Source organism: Arvicanthis niloticus, chromosome 26 (assembly GCF_011762505.2).
Source record: "Arvicanthis niloticus isolate mArvNil1 chromosome 26, mArvNil1.pat.X, whole genome shotgun sequence".
Lineage (NCBI taxonomy): Eukaryota > Metazoa > Chordata > Mammalia > Rodentia > Muridae > Arvicanthis > Arvicanthis niloticus.
The window spans coordinates 38027666-38052094 of record NC_133434.1 but is presented as its reverse complement, the minus strand read 5'-3'; the positions used below and the strand labels follow the sequence as shown (position 1 = coordinate 38052094).

Below are 24429 nucleotides of genomic sequence, written 5' to 3'. Positions count from 1 at the left end.
GTCACTTCAGGTTTTTATTTTGCATTTCATTTATGATCCAGTCTCACATTCTCACAGGGTCACCAATAACAGCCACCTCCAAATATCACCTTCCCAAGTAGCCAGACATCTGAGCTGAGGTTAAAGTCAAAGCACAGAGGTGCTCGTAAAATAAAACAAAATTGCACCATGTATCTTTCATCTCATTCTTCTTAAACCAATGCCCAGCACAAAGGCAGACAGCTGAAAGGGAACCCCTTTTCTTATTCATGCTTCAAACTAAACATTAAACTTATCTGACAGGCTGAACAAGGTCTCATCAATAATTAATGGTAAACACATGAAAAACCCTTTATGAACCATAAATATTTTGTTACACAGGGTACAAAAATACTTTTCACGTTTTGGTTGGACACCTGTCGGCCTGGAGAAGGACACGATGCAGGACTCTGATTTGAGGTGGAATTCAGAGGCTGTGGATCTGCTGCTGGGTGAGAATGGAGAATGGCATCTGTGTGTGTGTGTGTGTGTGTGTGTGTGTGTGTGTGTGTGTGTGTGTGTGGTGTCAGCAGCTGGGGCCCCCAAGGCAGAAGTGACCACAGGCTCGGGTGCCTCTGAAGCAGGGTGGGTGCAGGGGTTGGGAGTGGCAAGGAGTAGGCCTGACCAGCTTCCAGTCTGAGAAGCCTTCCTTGCGCTTGCCTCCCCAGTGCACCCCACTCTGCCACCGCGCCTCATCCTTTCTGAACTTCAAAACCAACTAAAATGTGAAAAAGTATTTTGTACCTTGTATTTAAAAAAAAAAAAAAAAAAAAAAAAAAAAAAAAAAAGGTCAGGCTTCAGATTCACAGTGTCTAGAGGGAAACAGCAGTTCTGCACAGGACTCGGGTGGCAGTGACGGCAGAGCCCTGCTTTGGCCCCACACAACCCAGGGCCAACTCCAGGGTGACAAGACCTGAAGGGAAGGGAGAGAGAGAGAGAGAGCCATCAGCAGAGTGGAATGGGAACTGGCTATGGGAGGCTGCAAAAGGGGATGCAGGGTAAGGGTAGGACGGAAGGATGAAGCAGTCAGGTTCCTCGCCCCCCACGCCCCGCCATGAACAGGCTCTGGAGCCTACAGCCCAAGCAAGCACCCAGGAACAGGGTAAGCAGCCAGCACCCAGGACACTGACCCCTAGAGCCAACACTTATTGAGGAGCTAACAGAACTGGCGGTGATACTTCCATCCTTGCTGAAGGGTATCAGAGGAGTACCAGCGTACCTGCAAGAGAAGCCAGTCAACACATACTCATACTTACAGCTACGCATCTCAGTCCTCAGCAGGAGCCAGGTGGATCTGGCCAGAGTCTTACGGCTGACCAGGCTGTCACTTGGTAGAGCCTAGGCCAGCTACTTCCCTCTAAGCATCAGCTTCTTCCCTTAAAAATGGGAAATCACCACCTGGCCCATCTTCTCTGCAGGTCAGGGCTCCATGAGGACCACATGTCAGGATTTGAACCCTGCTATCCCCCCCCCCTTTTTTTTTTTGCTTGTTTTTTGTTTTGTTTTTGTTTTGTTTTTCGAGACAGGGTTTCTCTGTGTAGCCCTGGCTGTCCTGTAACTCACTCTGTAGACCAGGCTGGCCTCGAACTCAGAGATCTGCCTGCCTCTGCCTCCCAAGTGCTGGGATTAAAGGCGTGCACCACCACTGCCGGCTAAACCCCGCTTTTAAAAACATACTTTGTGTGTGTGTGTGTGTGTGTGTGTGTGTGCGCGCGCGCGCGCGCGCGTGCACGTGTGTCTATTTATGCATGCTTTGGCATACAAGAAGTTATAGCACAACTTGTGGGAGTTGGGCCCGCCCCTCCACCACGTGAACTCATCAGGCTTGGCAGCCTTTACCCGCTGAGCCATTCTGAAGGCCTTGGGATTTTTTTGGCTCGGTTTCAGACAGGATCTCATGAATCTCAGGGTGCTTTGACTCACCATATAACTAAGAATGACCTTGAATTTCTGGTCCTATTTTGCGTCTACCTTTTGGGTGCTAGGATTAGCACTCACAACTGAAGGGTACCTGGATTGCAGAAGAGAGCAACCTTGTTTTATGTAGGGCTGGGGATTGAACCCACGGCTTCAGGCATCCTATGTAAACTCTGCCAACAGTGATGCCTAGCCTGAAAAATTATTAACAGGGGAATGAGCTTGACACTTTTCATGCTGTTTCTTTGGATATGTTTCTCAATCTAGCTACAGAACAAACATGGCTGTAAAGAGCAAGCAAGACAGCAAGTAAGACACTAGACATCAAAGACAGTGTGGTCCCCAAGAAGTGGGTCTCCATACATGGGTCCTGCCAAGTCTTCAATGTAGCCATTTTTGACCTCTGTATTTCTCCCATGCTCTTGTTACACGGCTCCTAAGTTCAGAGACTCAAAAGCCCCACTGAGCCCTCAGGCAGCTTCAGATTGGCCTAGAAGGCCACAGCTGCCTACACTATGACAGTCACAGAAGGCCCGAAGGCGGAATTCTCAGAGACCGGTCAATAAAACAGTATGTATCCCTCCCTCTCTGTGAGCTAGGTGTCTGGCAAGAACAGCTGGGCTGCTGCCTGAAGGCTTCAAGGGGAGGAACTTGCTCCAGCAATGCAAAGCAAGGGAGGAGCATGTCAACCCCATAGTGACCCCAAACTAGCTGGGGGAAGGTGGGTCTGAACATCCAGGAGGAGAGCCTAGAGGAAAGAGTGGGGCGGCACTTAAGAGCCACTGTAGAGAATGCGGCAGGAGCTAAACATTCAGACACCACACACAGAGCTACAGTAGGCAGACCCAGTTAGCCCATTTGGGTGCATGTGATTCCTGCTTCTTGGGTAAGCAGAAAGGGCTATGACCAATGCCAGGCCGTCTCCGTGCTCCTCCCAACTCTAGGTACTACTTGTAGAGAGTATCATTTAAGCCATCACATTCTCTGAGGATAGGCAGTGATGAGAAGTTATGGCTAACTATCCTTTTTTCTTTGTTTTGTTTTTCGAGACAGGGTTTCTCTGTGTAGCCCTGGCTGTCCTGGAACTGACTCTGTAGACCAGGCTGGCCTTGAACTCAGAAATCCGCCTGCCCCTGCCTCCCAAGTGCTGGGATTAAAGGTGTGCCCCACCACTGCCCAGCATGGCTAACTATCCTAACACCTGTAGCAGCACAGGCTCTTCCTTCTGGCTGACAGCTGTGCAGGAGGAAGTTCCTCGGGCCCACTGCTGGGCCAGGATGCCCTCTCAGCTGGATGCCGGGCTAGACACTAGAACATATTCACAAACAAGGGTGTAAGAAGAAGTAGTAGCCGTCTACGCAGGGCTCCAGCCAGCTCAGAATCTCCTCACGAGCCCTGTCTGCCACCCTTCACCCAGCTGGGGCAGCCCCGTGACAATCAGCGCTTGGCTGGCCAGCAGCCCATGGAACCGGACAAAGGGTAACTGGAGGGAAGCCTTCTTAACAGAGGAGCTGAGTCCTCAGATGGCTGCTTGAAAGTCTCTTCCACTTGCTCCTCAGGTGTCCCAACTATAGCTGTTCCTCAGTCCCAGAGTATTGAGGCAGGGGCTTGGGGACATTTATGGGCCCATGGCAGCCAGGCCACAGATGCCAAAGGAATGTATTTGAATGGATGCACTCAGTGGGATTGCCGTGTTTGCCGTGGAACATGTCACAGATGCCTGGCATACGCCTGTGACCTGGCTCCCTCTAAAAGCATTCCAGTCCCTCTCTGCGTCTCCTCTTCTTGCCCTCTGGCCTCCATACATACATCACGGCACCAGGCCCATGTAAATATCATAGGTGATGAGGATGACATTAAGTAAATGTTTTAATGGATCACAGAGTCAACAAACTTCACTCCTCTCCTGACAAGACTATCAAGTTTGCACTATGACTTTGTAATAGGTCCAGGAATTTGCCATAAGGAAAACCCATCAGGCCAAGTACCCACAGTAGGGACCCACCTCACTAGATCTTGTCAGCAGGAAGGAGCTTTCAATAAGTTCTTTGACATGCAACAGGAGCTGGTGCATTTATACAATGCAGTGCCAGCCAGGCACCTGGACAGAAATCTTGTTACTGACGTGGAAAACTAACTGTCCTAAGATTAAGTCCCAGCAAGGCATGGTGGTTTTACTCCTAATGCTAGAACCCAGGTGGCAGAGGTAAGAGAATGAGGAGTTCCAGGCTGGCCTTGGGTGCATGAAACTTTGTCTCAAAAAGCCAAGAGGGCTGGGGAGATGGCTCAGTGGTTAAGAGCACTGACTGCTCTTCCAGAAGTCCCAAGTTCAATTCCCAGCAACCACACGGTGGCTCACAACCATCTGTAATGGGAACTGGTGCCCTCTTCTGACGTGCAGGTGTAATGCAGGTAAGTGCTCATATACATAAAATCTTTTTTTAAAACGTGGAGGGAGCTGGGGGACAGGACCCCTTGAGATGTAGCTCAGTTGATACTACAGGCTTAGTATCCATCCTGAGTGCCAAGTAAACCAGGGAGATGCCTGCCTGTGATCTCAGCACTCTGGAGGTAGAGACAGCGGGATGAGAGGCTCAAGGCCATCCTGACTCTTAGCTACACACAGCAACTAGAAATCAGCCTGGGATACAAGAGACCTCAGCTACAAAACCAAACCAAAGCTTTACAAGCAAGCAAGCAAACAAACAAACAAGCAAAAATGTGTGTGTGGAGCCCACCTTCAAGTGAGCACCACTTTCACTATTTAACAAGGAAATGAAAAAAATTAAAGTTAAGCAACTTGTAAAGGTCACACAGAGGTTGGGTAAGGGGGCCAGGATCTGAACTACAACTAGAAAGCAGTGGAGCTGGGACGGAGTGGGGAGGGGAACCACAGGACGAGGAGGGGAACCACAGGACGGGCAGCTACAGAGTTCAGGGACCAGAAGCAGGACACAGCTCCCAGCTAGCACAGCAGAGGAGCCCCTCCCAGGTTTCACTTGACAAACCCACCGTTGCAGGCTCCATACTTGACCCAGCCGAACCTTCTCATTTTATAAATGAGCACACATGGGCCTAAAGGTGAAGACCATGCAACTAACTAGCAGCAGGGTTGAGATCACAGTGCCTTGCACTGTTCCTGCATTTAAAGCTACCAGCTTGCTCAGCCTAGAGCACCCAGACCTTCTTAGTGCATGTGCACACGCGCGCACTCACACTCACTCACACACACACACACACACACACACACACACACACACACACACCCCATCCCTGTCTCCTATTCTGCTCCCAAGTTACTACTCAAGCCTTCCCACCTGGAAGACCTTAGGTGAATTTTCCAGACGCCCAGGGTGCTCAGCTGGAGAAAGCACCACGTTTAACCACATTTTGGCACACCATCAAAACCTGCCGGAGAAACTTTCCTGCTTGGGTACACCTGCCAAGTTAGTGGCACCTGGCTTCAATTTTCTACATGGAGACTGGGACAAACTCTGGGTCCCAAAGCCTCTCAAAAGACTTAGATTTAGCAGGTAAAGTGCCCAGTTCTGCTTCCTGTGAATCCACCCCCAACCCCACTCCCACCCCCACCCCCGCCCCCACCCCCACCCTCAAGCTTTTCTTTTGTCCATTTTCCCCATTTCCCTTTCTACTGCCCAGGTCAGGGCCAAATAGCCACCTCCAAATGTTCCTTTCTTGATGATATAGGACACTCCATGACGGACAGCCACTTCATGGCCACGTTTTGGTGACTTGTCTGAGCAGAGGTTTAGATAGACTCAAGACTGTCCCTGACTTCCTTCCTGTGGCTGCTTGGCCGGGTCCCCTACAAACAGCTACTCTCTTTTTTCTGCCCCCAGTGCCCAGGCCCCAAACCTGTAATCCCAGTTCCTGGGAGGCTGAGGTAAGGAGAACTACCAACAGTTCAAGGCCAGTCTGGCCTCTAGGGTACCACTGTCTCAGAAAAACAGAACAAAATAAAACACAACACACACACACACACACACACACGAACAAAAAGAAGTCAGGTGTTGTGTTGTATGCTTGCAATCAATCCCAGCATTTGGGAGGCAGAGGCAGAAGTATTTGGAGCTCAAGGCCAGCCTGGGCTACATAAGTGCCCCTACCTTGCCCTTTAAAAACTTAATCTACCAACAAAGCAAAATAATTAAACCAATAAAACCTACTAAAAAAGCCAGGGCTGACAAGATGGTTTGTCCCACATGGTAGAGAGCTGGTTCTCAAAAGCTCAGCACACATGAGACATAAATGGAATTAAATGGGAGTCCTAAACTGTCCAGGCAAAGTTCTGGCCTTCATTGTGTTACTACCCAACTCTAATCAGTCCGAAGGCACAGTATATTATTCTAGTTCTCCAGAGTAATGACTGAGGCATGGAAACCTCTAAAAGCTTGATTAAGTTCATAAAGACAGAAGGCTGAGCAGACCAGTTTTCTGCTCCTAACAGTGTCCCCAGAGACACTGATCCCAAAATAATCTGAGAAGACAACAGTTGTGGTTTTTTTGTCGTTGCTGTTTTGGATTTTTTTGTTTGTTTGTTTTACAGCATGTCTCACAGTTTAGCTCAGGCTCTCTTAAAAATCCCAGCAGTCCTCCTGCCTCAATCTCCTAAATACTAAGATTACAGACACGGGCTATTAATCCTGAGAGAAGACAATAATTCTGTTGGCTGCAGCCCCAGAGACAGGAACAGCCTATACCAAGGTAGGCAGACTCCTCCACCCAAAACATCTTACCTGAACATGAAGGGGGACGGCGGAAGCGGCAGCGGCAGCAGCAGTGGCAGTCGGGTAGGTGAACGTAGTTTGAGAAATGGCTGGGGTCAGCTCTGTGGTGATGAGAGGGTAAGGGGCCCAGGCCTCTGGGGATGCAGGAATCAGAGCAGCCCCCATCAGGTCATCTATAACAGGAGACAACAGCCTCCATGGTCAGAACACTGGTCTCCCCTCCCAACACCCCTTTCCATAGAGAAAAGGACCCAGCATTATAACCGAACCACAATTCCCCTTCCTCAAGACCAGGGAAAGCAGCCCTGTGAACTTGCCTGGCATGATGAAAACCCTATTTCGAGATCTCAAGCAGGCCAGAGACAGCCTATATTAAACAAGAGAAATCACAAAAAGGCTTCAAGGAAATCTTTTGGCCCTAATAGCCTTGGAGCCCAGCCTTCTTGAGTCTAGAAAAGGTTGCAGCGGAAGAAGCGAGCTGCTAAGTGTCAGGGCAAGTGGCTACGGGTGAAAGAAAGTCCCAGAGAGGGAGACACAACTGATCTCAGGATCTGAATATGGCAGCTGCTGGCTAGACCAAGCCAAAGGGCAGGAGAAGGAAGGTCAGAGCCTGACTCACAGGGGTCCCGATCGATCAAGTGCGCTCCCAGGGCACGGTGGACACTGCTGGGATTTGGTGTTGCTATTAGTTTGCTCTTGGCCATCTTGGTGTTGGCTTTGGCAAACTCTACCCTCAGGGTCTGTGGTTTCTCCGGATCAAATCGAATACCCTAGACAGGAAGAAAAGAGAGGTGCATACAAGCCCCAGAAGCAAGCTGGCTGTAAGACTTTTTCACAAAGGGCTACAGCAGAGGGGAACGCTGCTGAGCTGTGGGGTAGTGACACCTTCACAAACCAGGTAGCCAAAGATTCTGCCCTGAGACGGGTGGGAAATAAAAGCCCGTGTGTTTATTGGGTGTGCAGTAGGGGAAGATCTGCAGCAGACAGAACAGGGCCCATCACCTCGTCAGAGAAATGGCACCACCTCCGCCTACTCACATTCAATTCGTTTTTGGCTGCTTCCGCTCCTGCCCGGCTGTCAAAGATCACAAACCCAACAAGCTGGAAGGAAGAGAGAACAGCCTTGCATCTCTCCCCCCTTACATCTGCACCCCAGGTCCAGCACGTGCCTAACATGTCCAAGACCTTGGGCTTGACCCCTGCAATACCACAAACACAATAATAACAAAAGGAGGAGGAGGAGGAGGAAGAGGAAGAGGAAGAGGAATAAGAAGAAAAACCACCTAATTGGAAACAGTATTTCCCTTGCTGGTTAGGGAATACAGAAGAAATAAAGCTCCTGCCCATACCCTCCCTAGGGTATGTCTGGAAGATTTACAATTCACAAGCGACTAAGTTAAGTGTCCCTTCTAAGTACCACACTATTTATTAAATGATACCAAAACAGCACTGGCCCATGGGCCATTTTAAACATCACCTTTTCTGTAAGTTTTTTGTTGTTGTTGTTGCTTTTGTTTTTTTGTTTTTAATTTAGAGCAGCACCAAGGACTAAAGCAAGGTCTTGCAAGTTAAGCAAGTGCTCTATCACCAAGCTGTAACCACACCCCAGAAGCATTTGTAAATACACGCAGATAAAGTTGAAAGCTTCTGACTTCACACTCCTAGTGGCCTCCAGGAGGCTCTGCTATCATCTCATCTCTACTGTCTTCAGCCACTGGGGCCAGGCAGTCTGTGCTTCCAGAATGTCAGAGCCAGACAGAAAGGAGAGAGGCTGACAAGGCCCAGCTAGCTAGAAAAGAGCAGAGAGCTGCAGAGGCTGCCCTTCTGTCAGGGCTGAAGCAAGACAGCAAGGAGTGGGTTTCCACCTTCAGATGCCTTCAAACAGTAGGACAAAAGTTTCAGTTCCATGCCAGCAGTTAGCCTGGGCCGAGAGGAAAAACCTACGAGAGAAAATTACCTGTCCTGACGTGAGCTTGATCAGGGACCCTTCATAGCCCTGTGGAGAGAGGTGGCCATTTCAGGGGGTCAGAAGCTGTTGTTATGCTAACCCAGCACTGTCTCCCCCATCAGCCTCGTCTTTCCTCAGAGACCCCCTGAATCACTCTGTAATCCTCCAAAGGCAACCCTCACACTGAGGGTTCCTGCCTTAGTGCTCTGAATCACGTGGTACAGCGTGCCCAGGGCTTGCCTAGGGCTCTGCTACCTTGTAACTCAAGATCAAGTCCTTATCCAGTTTGCTCAGCTTCTTCACCGTCTCCACTTTACAGATGAGTTAAACAGAGGCTCGGCAGGGCCGAGAAACTGGCAGGAGTCAGCAGAACCGTCAGAGATGGGCCCAGATATGTGACCCCAGTTTCTGAAACACCTTTCTGCAGTTCAGTCCACAGCAGAGATTCATCCGTGCCGCTCAGCCCTGATCCTGGGCTCTGGGGGCTCCTGGGTCCTGACTCACCTGGAATGGCCGGAAGAGCAGGTAGAGTTCTCTAGGTTTGATATCCACAGGGAGCCCACTGACAAACAGTGTCCGGACCTAGAGAGAGACCACAGTGGTCAGGGCTGTTCATTCATGAGGTATGGCTTACAGAGAAACCGAGTGCCTCCTGTACACATGCAGTTCCATAGCTTCTATCAAAGATCGGAGGCATCACACCACACCGAGCACATCTCCAGGCAACAGAGGCACCGTGGGGAAGCTCCTGTGTATAAATGCACCATCCTTTTCCAGACCCAGCAAAGACCATCGCAGTGAGGCCACCCCACTCCATAAACAAGCACATAAAAATGTTATGGTTTTGCACTTGCTACAAAGTCAGAAGCACCAGTTCGAATTTGAGTGTACCCACATAATAAGCTGGACATCGCAGGAACACTTGTAACTACAGCTCTGAGAAAGATGGAGACAGGAGGTGACCAGAGCTGGCTGGCTTCCAGACTAGGTTCAAAGACGCTAACACCCTCTTCTGGCCACCATTCATCTCATGGACACAAACACATATATGTGTAAGCACACGAACACACACACAAATAAATCTTTAAAAAAAAAAAGTTCTATTTTGCCAGAAGATAACCCATAAGCCCTTGACGGTAAAGCTCTGGTCTGGAGAGGCAAAGACACACAAGGAGGTTTTCTTGTGCTCTGCAGACAGGGTGCGGGGAGTTGTGGTGTGGGGAGGGCACAGGCTGCTATGTTTTCTACACTCCACTCCACAGTAGCTGGGAACAAGTTATAATTTTATCTTTAAACCTAGATAGCACTTAGCAAATGCTATCAAAAAGTTACCAAGCTTAGCTGGGCGTGGAGGCACATACCTTTAATCTCAGCACTAGGGTGCAGAGGTGGGTGGATCTAAGTCTGAGGACAGCCTGAGCTACACAGAGAAAACCTGTCTCAAAAAAAACCCAAAACCAAACCAATTTTATGGAGCTGGGTATGCTGGCACTCACATGTAATCCCAATGCCGGAAAGGTTAAGGCAGCAGGATCAGTTCAAGGTCATCCTTGGCTACAGTGACCTTGAGCCAATCTCAGCTACAAATTTACTGGACATAGAGACTTGGTGACAAGCTGGAAATAAAACAATTATTGTAATAGATTAAAGGGCAGCCACCATGTCCATCTGGCTTTGTTTGTTGGTATGTTTTTGAGAAGGTCTCTGTAGCCCTGGCTGTCCTGGAACTCGCTCTGTAGACCAGGCTAGTCTCAAACTCACACAGCACCATCTGGCTTTCACCTGGATTTTAAAAAATATATTCCAGCCTGGTCTACAGAGTGAGTTCCAGGACAGCCAGGGCTACACAGAGAAACCCTGTCTCGAAAAAAACAAACAAACACAATTGTGTGTGGGTGTTTTGCATGTATATATGAATATGCACCACATGTGTGCCTGGTACCTTTGGAGGCCCAAATAGGGTTTTGTATCCTCTGGAACTAGAAATACAAAAGTTTTTGAGCCACCATGTGGATACTGAGAATTGAACTCAGGTCCTCTGGAAGAGCAGCCAGTGCTCTTAACCACCATATTTCTCCAACCCCCAACCTGGCTTTTTAAGTAGATCTTAACTTCAGTCCTTGAGCATGCAGGACAAGTGTTTTGCCTACTGCCTCCACAGCCCCATATGTTGAGTTTTGAAAAGTAAAATCTTGCCAGGTTCCTATAAGACAGTTTGATGCTGTAATGAGAATCCTCCTTGTGGTCACACGTTGGTAATGAAGTCAGATCTAAACACCAGGTTCTAGCTTATGACTCTTGGCCTCCAGAACCACAGATAGAGTACTTGAGAGAACCAGTAGAATTGTTTACCTTACCTAACTTAAAAAAAAAAAATTTGTCTTTTTTTAATGATTTAATTATATAATTAAATATATATTTATATGTGTGTGTGTGTGTGTGTGTGTGTGTGTGTGTGTGTGTGTATATACCATTGCTCTCTTCAGACACACCAGAAGAGGGCATCAGATCCCATTACAGATGATTGTGAGCCACCATGTGGTTGCTGGGAATTGAACCCAGGACCTCTGGAAGAGCAGTCAGTGCTCCTAACCACTGAGCCATCTCTCCAGCCCCTTATCTAACTTCTATTTTTGTTTTATTTATTTGTTTTTATGGTACTAGAACCCTGTACATGCTAAGCAGGCACTCTACCACTAAGCTACAATTCCTAGTTTTGTGTGTGTGTATATCTTGAGACAGGGGTCTCTTTATAGAGGCCCGGCTCTCCTGGAACTCTCTATGTAGACCAGGCTGACCTTGAACTCAGAGATCCACCTGCCTCTGCCTCCCTGATGCTCGAATTTGAGGCATTTGCCACCATGCCCAGCCAACTGCTAGTTTTTAAAAGAATCTTTTTGAGACAGCATCTTGCTTAAAAGGCTCAGGGCTAGTCTTAAACTTTCTGTCCCCAAGGCATGGGAACAGGTTTGTCACAGGGGTCTCTGCTATGTAAATGGTGCTGGCACCTGATATTAAAGTAGGCACAGCACTTGGGGGCTGTGGTGGGAAAAGAAGGTCCTCTAGTTTATTACAGGTTTGGTTTTGTTCTTTTCAAGATAGGGTTTCTCTGTGTAGCTCTGGCAATCCTGGAACTTGCTTTGTAGACCAGGCTGGCTTTTGAGGACACGATACTCATAATAAAAACACACAGACATATAAAATACAGCTAAAAAATTATTTAAAACAAACATAGATAGCCAGATGGTGGTGGTGCATGCCTTTAATCACAGCACTCTGGAGGCAGAGGCAGAAAGGTCTCTTGAGTTCAAGGCCAGCCTGGTCCTACAGAGAACTCCAGGACAGCCAGGGCTACATAAAGAAGCCCTGTCTTGAAAAACCTGGGGGGAAAAGTGTAAAGTAAATCCCCAGGCACAAGTGACTCACCCAAGGTCACAGAGAGAACCACTGACTGAAAATCCAAGTCTCTCTGCTACATAGCCTGGCTTTGGGGCACCAGGAAAGATAGGACCTCAGCGCAGACAGATGGGACTTCAAGTGCAAGCTGCCTACTGAAGGGACCACAGCAGTCATCTTGTCTTCTTCCTTAGAGCGGCCCCACAGAAACTTCCACCTCAGCCCTCTCCACATGCCTATCTCAACTCAGGCTAATTTTAATCCCTCCCTCAAAGGGCTCTTTGGCCAGACCTCCCCAGAGACCCCTTAAATAGCAAGTTCTCAGCACAAAGTTTCCTGCTTGGTGTGGGATCTTTCCTCATCTCCAAGCCTCTCTGGCCTGCTCCCTCTGGTTTCCATCACATATGTTCTAAACCTCCTGGAAGGCTACAGCAAGGCTCCCTGCATGTCCCTGATCACCCTGACAGAAACAAAGCAGTGTGGATTGGGTGACTGGTTCCATCTGCAAGCCACGGGCCCTTGGCAGAAGCCAAGTGTTGGAGGCTAAGTCACAAGAAGTCTGACCAAGTCACAGGAAGTCGTCTGACTGAACGCTCCACCCCAGCCAATTACATCCTTTTATCTCCCTTGTTAAGACATAGGCACTGCCAGGCAATGGTGGCGCACGCCTTTAATCCCAGCACTTGGGAGGCAGAGGCAGGCGGATTTCTGAGTTCGAGGCCAGCCTGATCTACAGAGTGAGTTCCAGGACAGCCAGGGCTACACAGAGAAACCCTGTCTGGAAAAAAAACCAAAAAGAGATAGGCACTGAGATGAGAAAGTATCAGTAACTTGTCTTTGATTTTCTTTTTTTGTTATTGTTGTAATTTTTTTTTTTGAGACAGGGTTTCTCTGTGTAGCACTGTCTGTCCTGGAACAGCAACTGCTCAGACTTCCTCCTCTCAGGAGATCACACAGGGCCCTAAAACGGGAGGTGGGGAGGTCTCCTCATTAGAGAGCCTGTACTCAGGACAGGGACCCAGCGGCTCACCACGTCCGTGTCTCTTGTAAAAGTGGGACAGAGATGACATTGTTCAGATTGGGAGAATGCCTCGGCCTTATTTTTCTTGTTGTTTTTTTAAGATGGGGGTCTCAGGGGCTGCACCTGCCCACACTGCAGACGATGACCCTGAATTCCTAACCGCCTGCTTCCACCTCCCAACTGTACCACTATGGTTGGTTTCTACTCTACACAACTCTTTATACCCACAAAGACCTGCTTCACGCCAAGTATTAAATGCTTGCTGCTCAATTACTGCGGCTAAGGGGATGGGCTCCATAAGCACCAGGTTTTATTATCCATGGAAAGGGTAGGCACTGCTTTCGGCAACCATGTGACGCGGCCACTAAACCCTCCTACCCTTTAACGCTGAAGGACAGTCACAGCCTTCCTCGGCCTCCAGCCACAGAGTAGCCAAGACAGGACCTGGGGCTCTATGCAGAAACTGCTTCCCAGAAATCTTGCTAAAGAACACCAGGGCTGCCCTGGACCTCAGAAACCCCCCAACCCACTTGAGGCAGTAATTTGCCAGCCATAAATCCTTCCAACAGTACGGGATTCAGGGAGAAGGTCCGCACAGGAAAACTTTGACTTTGGGCAATAAAAATATCCTACAAGAGAGATAAAATCAAGAAAGAGAAGAGGCTGGTAGGCACCACCACACTGGGAATCGCAGTACTTAGGAGGCAGAGAATCTGGACTACACTGAGAGGCTGTCTCAAGAATCCGTCTGGAAGACGGCTCCATGGCTAAAAGTACTAGTTCACGTGCTTAGTGATCTAAACGCAACCTCCAAAACCCAGTGCTGTGGGATAGCCAGCCTGGAGATGTAATGACACAGAAACAACAGGAATCAAATCTTGCCTCAACCAAGGAAAGGCAAGTGGCTTCCCAGTCGGCTGGCTCACACTATGTGACCCCCCACACACACACACACACAAATAAGCAAAAACTGAAAGACAGTTTTTGAAAAGGGAAAAAGAAAAAAAAATTAATTCTGTAAGTCCTTTTTTGTTTTTGTTTGGTGTAGTCTATCTGCAGTCCTAGAGACTGAAGCCAAGGCTTTGTCCACGCTAGCCAAGTGCCCCCCTGCAGGCTACCTCCAGAAGTCTTTCAGCATCTCTTAAAGTTAGAATTCAAGCTGGAAAGAAACCGCTGCCTAACCATCCATTCCATCAAGGTTCAAGTAACTCTCGCTCAAGTCCTGCCCACTCACAGCTGGAGCCAGGGCTCCCGGAGTCATCTGGATGGAAAACACTACTTAGGAGGGGGAGGGGAGAGGAGGGAAATCCAAACTGGGAAAAACAAGACTCCGGTAAGCCCTTCCCACATCCTTCCCCCACTCTGAGTTCTCAGTAGTAACCTAAATAATTTTTGAGTTGGAAGATAATGTATTTTTAGATGAGAAAACCCAGGGGTCCAGTGGGCTGCTAGCAGCCATTGCACAAGGAAAAAGTAGCTTTAAAGTCCCCGAGTGCTCGGCTCATGAGTCCGTGATCTTACGAAGCCAGTCAGTCTGTTTAGACTCCAGCGTGAAGCAGCCTTAGGTACCCAGGGACATGATGCTTCAGCTCTGACCAAAGGAGAAATGGTACCTTAAGAACACTAGGGTTGGTGAGGGTGATGCTGTGGTTACTCCTAAACAACACAGGCTCTAAAGAGGTGAAAGGAGCCAGCAAGCCATGGTGGCTCACACCTGTCATACCAACACGCTGGAGGCTGAGGCAAGAGAACAGGCATGAGAATTTGAGACTAGACTGGGAGTTCTAAGACAGTCCAAAGCCGGGCCTGAGAGAACCTTTGATCCCAGCAGTGGGGAAGGCAGAGTTACAGGCCAGAGCCTGGTCTACACAGCGGGTTCTAAGCCAGACGGACCCACAGAGCCACACTCTGTCTCACAAACAAATGAATGAGGTGGGAGGTAAAGCCGGAAGCCTGCCATCTCGGTCCTTTATGTGAGGAGCACTGCTCTTCCACTGTTTCTGGATAGGAACGCAAATGCACACCCCCTCAGTCTACATAAACTTTTCCTGACACAAAAGCACTGACACCCTACAGAGGCACTATAATCCTGGGACGGGAGTGAAGGGAAACTCCACTGAAGCAAGAAACTGGACTCAGGCTTCACCTCCCTGATCAGAAGGCAACTGCCAACAAGAAAGACTTGGAGAAATGCAAGAAAAAGCCTTAAACAGTTATCAGGAGGCCTAGGGTGAAGTCTCAGGACCCATCACCAACTGGGACAAGGGCTGCAGACCTTCCCTCCTGTCTCAGCCATAATAAAGAACAGTCCCACATTCCAAACACCCAAAGTTTTCCTTTTCTCTTTCCTTTCTAGATCATCTGTCACCATTTGTCCCAGGAAGGCATTGAACCTAGCTGCCTAAATAATTCTCTCCTCTCAACCTCTCAAAGCAATTAGGATGACAGGTACGTGCCACTTAACTCCTGTTACCAGACTTTCTTTGTATATGCATTGCAAAAAGAGCAGTAAGCTCAACCATAAACAAAGAACCTCTCGCCTGGACTCCTTTTATAAAGGGAGGAAGAAGGGAAGCTAATGAAGACTCAGTAAGGGCCAGGTGTGGTGGCACCCAGGCAGAGGCAGGCCAGCCTGATCTACAGAGTGAGTTCCAGAACAGCTGGGGTTACACAGAGACCGTCTCAAAACACAAACTACTCAGGGTAAGATGCGACCAATGTTTTTTATCCCTCTCCTGAGAGCCTCAGTGCCCACAAGAAAGCAAAGTGTAGCATAGAAAGGGACAGACAAACCTGTGAGTGAGGCAAGAGCTGGGCAGTGGGCCTTTAGGCCACCTTGGGCCCAGGGCTGAGAGCGGGGTGGGTCACTGCTGGACCAATGCTGAGGTTGCCAGGTAGAAACCTCAGGGCAGCCAGTTTGATCTTACTGGCCATTTTTATTTGTTTCCTTTGGTGTGGTGGAGGGTGAACTAGGACTCTGCTTGGGTTTGGCACAGCAAGTAAACTCTCACCCCTCCCAGGGAAAGAAGGCTCTGCATAGGGCCACTTGACGTGGGGTGGGTGGAACGTTAGCAACATGGCCTGCAGACCAAGGACTTATAAGGCACTGATGGAGAGCACAGGGAAAGAGCAAGCAGCACCATGGTAAGCAGTGGCTATGAGCCTAGAGACACAGGCTCCCTGGAGTCCAGGGCTCTGAGGACGTGCTTCCTCTGCTTCCTCTGGAGCGCAGGAGTGGCTGAGTGGCTCCCTAACACACCAACCGTAGGATTTTCTAGGCAGTTCTTGATCACATGACACCGTATCCCAAAGTTTTTGATCACCTCAATGTCTGTCCCATCATTGTGACTGCCCAGCAAACTCCAGCCCCCAATTACATATCAGAGGCTGGCTGTGAGGTTGTATTCAGAACCACACTTTGTAGTTACACTCATTCATATGAACTAATCACTGACTTGTACGCTTAACGCTCCTTTTGATGTAGCAGTGAAACAGGTATGGGCTCCCTTTTTTTTTTTTTTTTCCTTTTTTTTACAGACAAGCCAGCTCTGGGATTAGACCGACAAGAGCTGGGGGTAAAGTTCAAGTTGTTTGAAAAGTTTGGGGCTCTTACCCTCTGGGCTGTAAAAGATACCCTAAAGTACTGACTACGTATAGGAGTGAGAAGAGCAGAGACTGCAGACTCTCAAGCCAGGATGAAAACAAGTTATCTAAGGGGAGGAGTAGAGCTGGTCACATATAAAGTACTAAGGCTTCAGACTTCATCCTCTGCTCCTCAGAAGAAGGCTTCATGTTTTATGAACACGAATCAGTCAAAGCCTGGCATGTGCACTGACCTGCCTCACTTAGAAAACTAAAGCTGACAAGAAGTACCTTGCTGTGTAGAGTTGGTGCTACAGCAGGATGCTGCAGACAGATGTGATGGTCATGTGGCTCCAGGTAAAATCAGAGGCCACACCCAGAGGCAAGGCTACCTGGGCATTCCCGGCATTAAAGTAAGTCTCTCAAGTCTTCCCCATGCCCCTGGCTGCTATCATGGGTGTGATGGGCGACCGTGATGTATCACTTACCCTCCTCATGACTGGCGTCTTAGACATTGTTCTATTTCTGTGAAGACACACCATGACCAAGGGAACACTTATAAGAGAAACATTTCATGGGGAGCTTGCTTACAGTTTCAGGGGTCTAGTCCACCATGGCGGGAGCATGGCACTGGGGCAGTAGCTGAGTGCTACATGTTGATCAAAAGGTTACACAAGACAAACGGGGCTAGATGTGAGCCTTTGAAAATCTCAAAGCCCACCCCCAGTGACACACCCTCCAATAAGGCCAAGCATCTCCTAATCTTTTTAATCCTACCAAAGAGTTCTGCTCCCTGGTGACTAAGCATTCATATGGCAGGGGTGGGCACAGTCAGATCATAGAGTGCTGACTATATATGTCTATATATGACTAACAGAACAGAAGCAGACAGGTCATGCCACCACACAGCAATTCAGCTCAGTTCTGGATAGCCCTGAACCAGGAACGGACTCTCCCTCCTCTCCATCCGTCCAGGGCCCGATGGAATAAGTAGCTTAAACAAAGAAAAGGCAGCACCCTCAGCCGGTGCTGTCACCCTAATATGGAATTTAGCAACACCAATCCAGAAGGCGCGAAGAACCACCATGTCCAAACACTGAGTGGGACTAACAGCTGACTCTCTATGGAGCAAACCAGCCAGGATGCCAATATACAGAGAAGGGAGAGAGAGAGAGAGAGAGAGAGAGAGAGAGAGAGAGAGAGAGAGAGAGAGAGCGCTAGCTCCAAGAAAATGTCTCTAGAATGGCAGGAGTCACTTGAGAGCAAGACTGTTCATTTCTTTAATTAAGATGTTCACAGTGGTCTGAGGCAATGGCGTAGGAAAACAATCGGCCCCATGTATAGATGACTAAGGGCCATGACTCCTGTACAGAACTCAAAATATAACTGAGTCATTTTCGTAATTCCCAGACAATGGCGATTCTACACGTGTACGATATAATAAAGCTTTTGGCTGGAGGGGATTATTCATCACCCACTGCCAGATCTTAGGTCACCACCAGCCTAAAACAGACGGCCTGACTCAATCACTAGCTTCCTCTACGCTAGGGTCCCAGAACTCAACCCTCACATTTTTTGGTTGTAGCTGGGCATGGTGATGCTTTAATCCCATCACTCAGGCATTAGCAGGCAGATCTCTGTGAGTTTGAGGCTGACCTGGTCTAACCTGGTCTACTTAGCAAGTTCTAGTACTATTAAGTCAAGGACCCTGGCTCAAAATAAAATCATATTCCTTTTCTTTAGGGCTGCAAGAGTAGAAACTTGGACGTAGAATATTTGAATAGCAAGCACAAAGCAGGGTTGATCAGCGGTACTAGGAAAACCAGCAACTGATTAGACATTTTTTTCCCCTCCACACCACATCTCACCAACCCTAATGTAAAACAAGAGAGTACCAGCACTGACTCTAGCTAGCCCTGTGAAAGCAGGCCTCTGGTGTCTGTTTAAGGTCAGGACTCTGCAGTGCTGCTATCAAAGGGGGAATAAGATGGAGAGACACTCAACACGATGCCGAGACACACACTGCAGACACGGTTAGTTACTGCTAGCTATCTAATCTAGCCTCTTCATCTGAGCAGATAAGACAGATACATCCACAAGAACCCCTAAAGAGTGGACTGAACCCACAGAATCCGTCTGGATCCATTTGCCTGAGCCATGCTGCCAAGTACCTAGAAATATACAAGACTTCCTTCCCTCATCTTGAAAAGCTTGCCTCCGACAAGTGCCAAGATTCCATGGTCTTTCAAATGTGTGTAGGTTTATGTTGGTGGTTGGGGGTGGATGGCTGGCTTTTTGTTATGTTTTTCTGTGGTTTGTTTTTTTCTTTTTCTTTCTTTTTTTCTCTATTTAGCCCTGGTTGGCCTGGAACTCACTACTAGACCGCCTGCCTCTGCCCCCCAAGTGCTGGGGTTAAAGATGTGCAGCAAAATATGCCTACCCTTTTGGGGGGGAGAAAAGGTCTCTTTAGATAGTCCAGGGTAATCCAGCTGTAGGGTTTTGAATAAGAATGGTTCCCACAGGCTCGTATATTTGAATGCTTAGTCACCAGGAAGTGGCACTATTTGAAAGGATTAGGAGATGTGACCTTGTTGGAGGAAGTGTGTCACTGGGGCCGGGCTCTGTGGTTTCAAAAGCCTAAGCCAAGCTTCCTATCTGTGTCTCTCTGCCTTTGGATCAGGATGTAGCTCTCAATTATTTTTCTAGCACCATGACTACTGACATGCTTCCCACCATCATAATGGTCTAAACCTCTGAAACTATAAACAAGCCCCTGATTAAAATGCTTTCTTTTTTTCTTTTGTAAGAGTTGTCTTGGTCATGGTGTCTCTTCATAGCAAGACTTACAGTATAGCTAATGACCTTGAACTCCCATCCCTCCTCCTCCTTCCCAAATGCTGGGATGTGAAGCATTCAACACCACGTCCAGCTTTGTTTGTTTTGTTTTGATGTGTGTGTTGAGACAGGCTCTCATTGGGTAGTCCTCCCTGGCTTAAAATCCCTTTGTAACTCAGAATGGCCTTTGAATTTAAGACAGTCTTCTGTCTCAACCTCTTTTGAATTAGAATTACAGGCATGAACCATCCACACTCATCTTCTGTTAGGGAAAAGAAAAGGGAGATGGAGGGCTAGAGAGATGGTTTGGTATTAAGAGCCCTTACTGAGCTTGCATGGTACCTAAGTTCAATTCAGAGCCCATCTAAAATTGAAGTTTCAGGGGACCTGATGCCTACACGATTGCTCTCACATACACTGACACACATACATATACTAGTCCTAACTAAAAACTAAAATTTGAAGGAAAAAAAGAAGAAGGGAAGATGCCCACGTCATACACTGGACTCTAGAATGCCTTTGCATTCATTTAGACTAACCTTGGCCTGTCCATAACTGCAGGTCTATCCTCTTACTTACCCACACCTCAGAGAGGAAGGTTAAACTAACTTCCCAGAGGTGCCAAAGACCTGTTTCCTGTGATCCTGTGAGGATACTCTCATCCCAGCTACTGTGGAAAGGAACGGTCATAGGTCCAATTGTAGACGCCCTGGCTGCCATTACTCCTGACTTTCTACACTTTACAATTAAGTTAACAGAAAACTTCTTTACAAGCTGGGAGTGAGAGCAAGTGCAGTTAGTCCCAGCATTGGGAAAGCAGAAACAAAGTTTCATGTTATCCAGGGCCAGGTAGTGAGACCCTGTCTTAAAAACAAACTAACTACCTTCTTTCAGTCTTAGAAACTTATACCTTCAACTCAGAAATCCAAATACCACACTTGAATTACGTACGGATGCTTCTTAATTTAAAATTACTGTAGGTTAATCCCAGCACCTGGGAGGCAGAGACAGGCCAAGTTCTAGGCCAGCGAGGCCTCTAAAAATAAAATTACTGTAGGGCTGGGATTCGGCTCAGTGACAGCCGGCTTGCTTAGTTAGCATCAGTGATGCCTTGGGGATGAATCCTTAGCACCAAAAACAAAACAAATACAAAAAGTAACTTTAGCCAAGTCTCCAAAATCATCAAATTACATATTGAATACATGTAGCTTTATCAGTGTCAATCACACCGAAATAAAGTAGCTTTAAGTAACACTGAATGTAGTACACATCTGTAATCCCAAAAATACTGTAAAGCCAGTGTTCAGAAGGCTGAGGCAGGAGGATCAAGGTCATGGTGACTTAAGATACATAGTTGCAAGACAGGACAGCAATCCAAGCCAGCCTATGCCATGTAGCAAGTCCCTCTCAATAAATAAATACCACACACATTGCTCTCCAGAGACGCTCCCCCCACGCACCCACCCACCTAAGGAGAACCACTAGAATCTAAGCAGGATTTTCAGGGTCTATGTAACAATATCTAGTGCTCAATCAAGACCCACCCTGAGGAAGGAGGGTATAGCCTTCAACTAAACTTCTGCTTCTCCCTTAATTCCCACTGTCTCCCTTCAAAGGGTATCAAAGCTTTTAACACGTCTCAAGTGTAAGAAAACTGCAATTTCCTCTCTACTTCACATGCTCTCAGGCCTTTCATCATGTGGCTTTGACTTTTGCTATTTCTTCAAATAAACAACAAGGCCCCATAATCCACACGACCCTGCTCCCTCCAAAAGCTCTACTTTTGAAATAACGCCAGCCTTGAACCTAGGATCCTCCTGCCTGTCTTGGGAGTCACCCTTTGACGTATGCCATACATTTTGGAATGTACTTTCCACTCATTAACAACCTCCTATTCTACTCACCCTCATCTAGGGAGAGCTAACTTCCAACTTCCTAGTGTCACTATTGTAGACACACCGCAGACTGCCAGGCAAGTCCTCCTCACTCCCCACCCCTGCCTGAAATCCTTTCGTCTATATCCCAGAGAAGGAACCCTCTTGGGTGGAGCAGGAGGCAATCGGGGAAACCTGACTATACGAAGCAGTTTAAATTGAGCCAGGGATTCCTTCCTCCTAGAACCAAGAAAACACATCCTGCTCCTGCAACCTGGTATCCTTAGGAAGTGAGGTGTTTAAGGTAGACGGTAGCCTTTACTTCCTGAGGCTTGTTATAGCTACTCAATAGATGACTGGGAAATGCCAGTTTCAGCCACAGCAGTGAATCACCAATGCTAACAGTATTTTCTGGATGACGGTGCTTAGGGATTGTAAAACTGACTGCTTATGACTACCTAAACTCAAGGAGACAAGCTCCAGCCAGAAAAAGATGGAGCTGGGAGTTCTTGGGCTACTAACCACAACACTGTTGAGGGAAGTGCCTCCTGTTCTCACCAGACAAGAGCAGACACGGGGCAGCAAGAGATCCTGCTTCCTCAGTTTTCTACATTCAATTACATTTTAATTTGTTTTTATGTGGTCGTGGTGGACAATGAGTGCCAGGGTGCACTGTGGGGAGCAGAGGACAACTTCCAAGAATTAGTTCTCTCTCTCCACCATGTGGACTCCACAGATCAGACGGTCAACCTTGGTAATGCTTGGTACCAAATACCTGGTCAGCTGTTTTACCAGTTCTATTTTATCTTTCAGTATGGAATGCTTCACGAGTTTTTGTGTCGTCTTTAACGGAGCCCACGCCAATCTATCTTGCATTCTTATTTTACTGTACATGCTACCCAAATAAGAACCTACTGCTAAACTGTACTAAACACTACATTCAAGCCCCATGTCCCTCTGCAGGTACCACTCAGGAGTCTGAACCACCAAGGCCTACCTCCAGTCCCTTAGAAGAAAGGGGAGTAGCTATACTTCTTTAATATCCTGCCCTGTCTCCCAGAAAGACAACTTTTAAAAGCAGCCAAGGCCCCATACACTTTTCCCACCACTTCCGTGTGGCCATATGGTTAGTTCCCTCCCCCAGAAAAGCAGGTCTGAGGATTTGGTCAGCCTTTCATTAAGTGTGAAGTCCCTGCTGAGAGCCAGCCTTTTAATAGATGCAGAATTTGGGGGTCCTGGAACAGCTTCAGGAAGCACTTGCCCTCCCCCAATTTCAGCACAAAGGGTGTGTGGGGGGGTGGGAAACAAGCCGAGATCGCAGACACAATGGCAAACAACACACTCCTCACTCCCAACTCTCAGAGGAGATTCTAAAACTCAGGTAGATTAGGACAGGGTGAAGGACCCCAAAGAGAACAAAGCCAACAGAAACCAGGACCCGCCACCACCCCAGAGCTACCAGCAGAGGCGGCAGGCAGGCGCCCCCCATTTTCCATCGTTTGGGTGAACCACTGCGTATAATTCCTTGTTCCCAAAGCAGGGTCCAAACCTAGATGATCACGACGTCTCAAGATGCCATGCCACCACTGGTGCACTCGGTGCCCTGAAGCTGGTGGCAGGCCTCTTGCTGGCCCAGCCCGACAGTGGGTCATCCTGCACCAACCCGTTAGCACAAGCAGTAAGAAACACCAGGGCCTCGCGGTTTCTGCCCCAGACCAACGGGAAGGGCCCTAGGGCTGGATAACTGACCCTGGTTTCCTGGACGAGGGTATGCAGGGCGGGGCAGGAAGGGTCTCCCAGCCCCGGAGTGACACCGCAGACGTCCAGGGCTCCCCGGGAGCCTGGATCCCGCCTCCCTGCCTCGCTTCCATTCGATGCTTCCTTTAAAGCGGTTTTTATCTCCCGCAGGCGCGTCGTCCGCAGCAGCCGGCGAAACCGCGGGCCCTGCTGGTTCCCCGACGCGGTTTTTTAATCCCTTTTTCAGCCTAGGGCCGTTGGACGAGATTATGTCACCTCTCCATGGAAGACCCCACCCAGGCCAGTCTGGGGCAGCGGCCTGGCGAGAACAGGGAGCCCTCGACGCCTCTGAAGCCTCTCCTTCCCGACGTTAATTAAGCTGCCGGCCCAGCTCCCCGAAGCCGCCCAAGTTCGGAGACCCGGAGGCAACAACGTGGGCGCGGGGCAGCTGGCCGGGCCGCCAAGGTCACCGGGAGGGGCGCGGTGAGGACGACCCGAGGGCGAGCGAGCGGCAGGCTCGCCCACCGGGATAATCCAGCTCCTCCCAGCCAGGCCGCACGCACCCGCCCGGCGGACACGGGCCGCTCCTCCCCAGGGCGAAGGGCGGCGGCGGCGGGAGCCCCGGCCCCGCGAGCCCCGTCCCCGCGCCCACCCCCGCGTGCGCCTGACGCGCGCCGGGAGCCGCACACCCACCTCCTCCTCCGCCGGGCCGCCGGGGCCCGCGTCCGCGCAGGGCTCGACGTCCGGCTTCAGGTCGCTCATGGTGAGCGGGACGCGGAGAGCGGCGCCGTGGGTTCGCGCGGCGCTCGCCCCGGAGGGGAGCGCGAGCTCGTGGGGGAGGCGCGCCGGGCTAGCGGGGAAGGAACGGGGTCGCGGTGAGTTCGGCGCGCGCAGCCGGCTCCGGGACCCCGAGCGCAGCCCGCGTGCGGCCGCCGCCTCCCGCTTTTCACGGGCGCCCGAGAGTGCGCTCGCTCCCTCGCTCCCTCGCTCGCTCGCTGGCGGCGGGGGGCCGCGCGCCGGAACCGGCCTCAGCTGGGGCCCGGGCCGCCCCGCCCCGCCCCCGGTCTCCGGGGGAACGCGCAGCCAATCCCCGCCGCGCACCGCGGGCTCGCCCCGGCCCCGTTTGCCTTCCCGACGCCGCGCCGCGACCCCGCCGTTCCCGTCTCCCGAGGCGACTTTGAAAACTTCGGGGAAGTCGCTCGGGGAACTTTTCCTTAAAGGAGCCGCGCGGGTCTGGGCGGAGCCTGAGCCGAGCCCCGCTCGCGCCGCATCCCAGCCGGGGCGGCGGCGTCACGCCCAGACCTGCGCTGTCCCGAGCGCACCGTTCGCGTCCGTTCCTGCCCGGGCTTCTCT

General features: G+C 49.6%; 1 protein-coding gene across 1 annotated transcript; it reads right to left on the bottom strand.

Annotated features, from left to right (window-relative positions):
* On the bottom strand, positions 1–24348 carry Rbpms2 (RNA binding protein, mRNA processing factor 2). Its single transcript, XM_076925821.1, has 8 exons — positions 23770–24348; positions 9136–9213; positions 8641–8679; positions 7722–7784; positions 7303–7453; positions 6693–6856; positions 1149–1237; positions 1–931 (listed from the first exon to the last, which is right to left on the bottom strand). The coding sequence occupies exons 1-7, from the start codon at positions 23836–23838 to the stop codon at positions 1175–1177; spliced, it is 627 nt and encodes a 208-aa protein (XP_076781936.1). The 5' UTR covers positions 23839–24348; the 3' UTR covers positions 1–931; positions 1149–1174.
* Between the last annotated feature and the right edge of the window lie 81 nt (positions 24349–24429).

Coding starts and splice junctions, on each gene's coding strand:
- Rbpms2 (XM_076925821.1), bottom strand. CDS start 23,838: ATGAGCGACCTGAAGCCGGACGTCGAGCCCTGCGCGGACGCGGGCCCC. Junction 9,214..23,769: donor GCGGCCCGGCGGAGGAGGAG/GTGGGTGTGCGG, acceptor GTCTCTCTCTAG/GTCCGGACACTGTTTGTCAG. Junction 7,454..7,721: donor CAGCCAAAAACGAATTGAAT/GTGAGTAGGCGG, acceptor CTTCCTGTCTAG/GGTATTCGATTTGATCCGGA.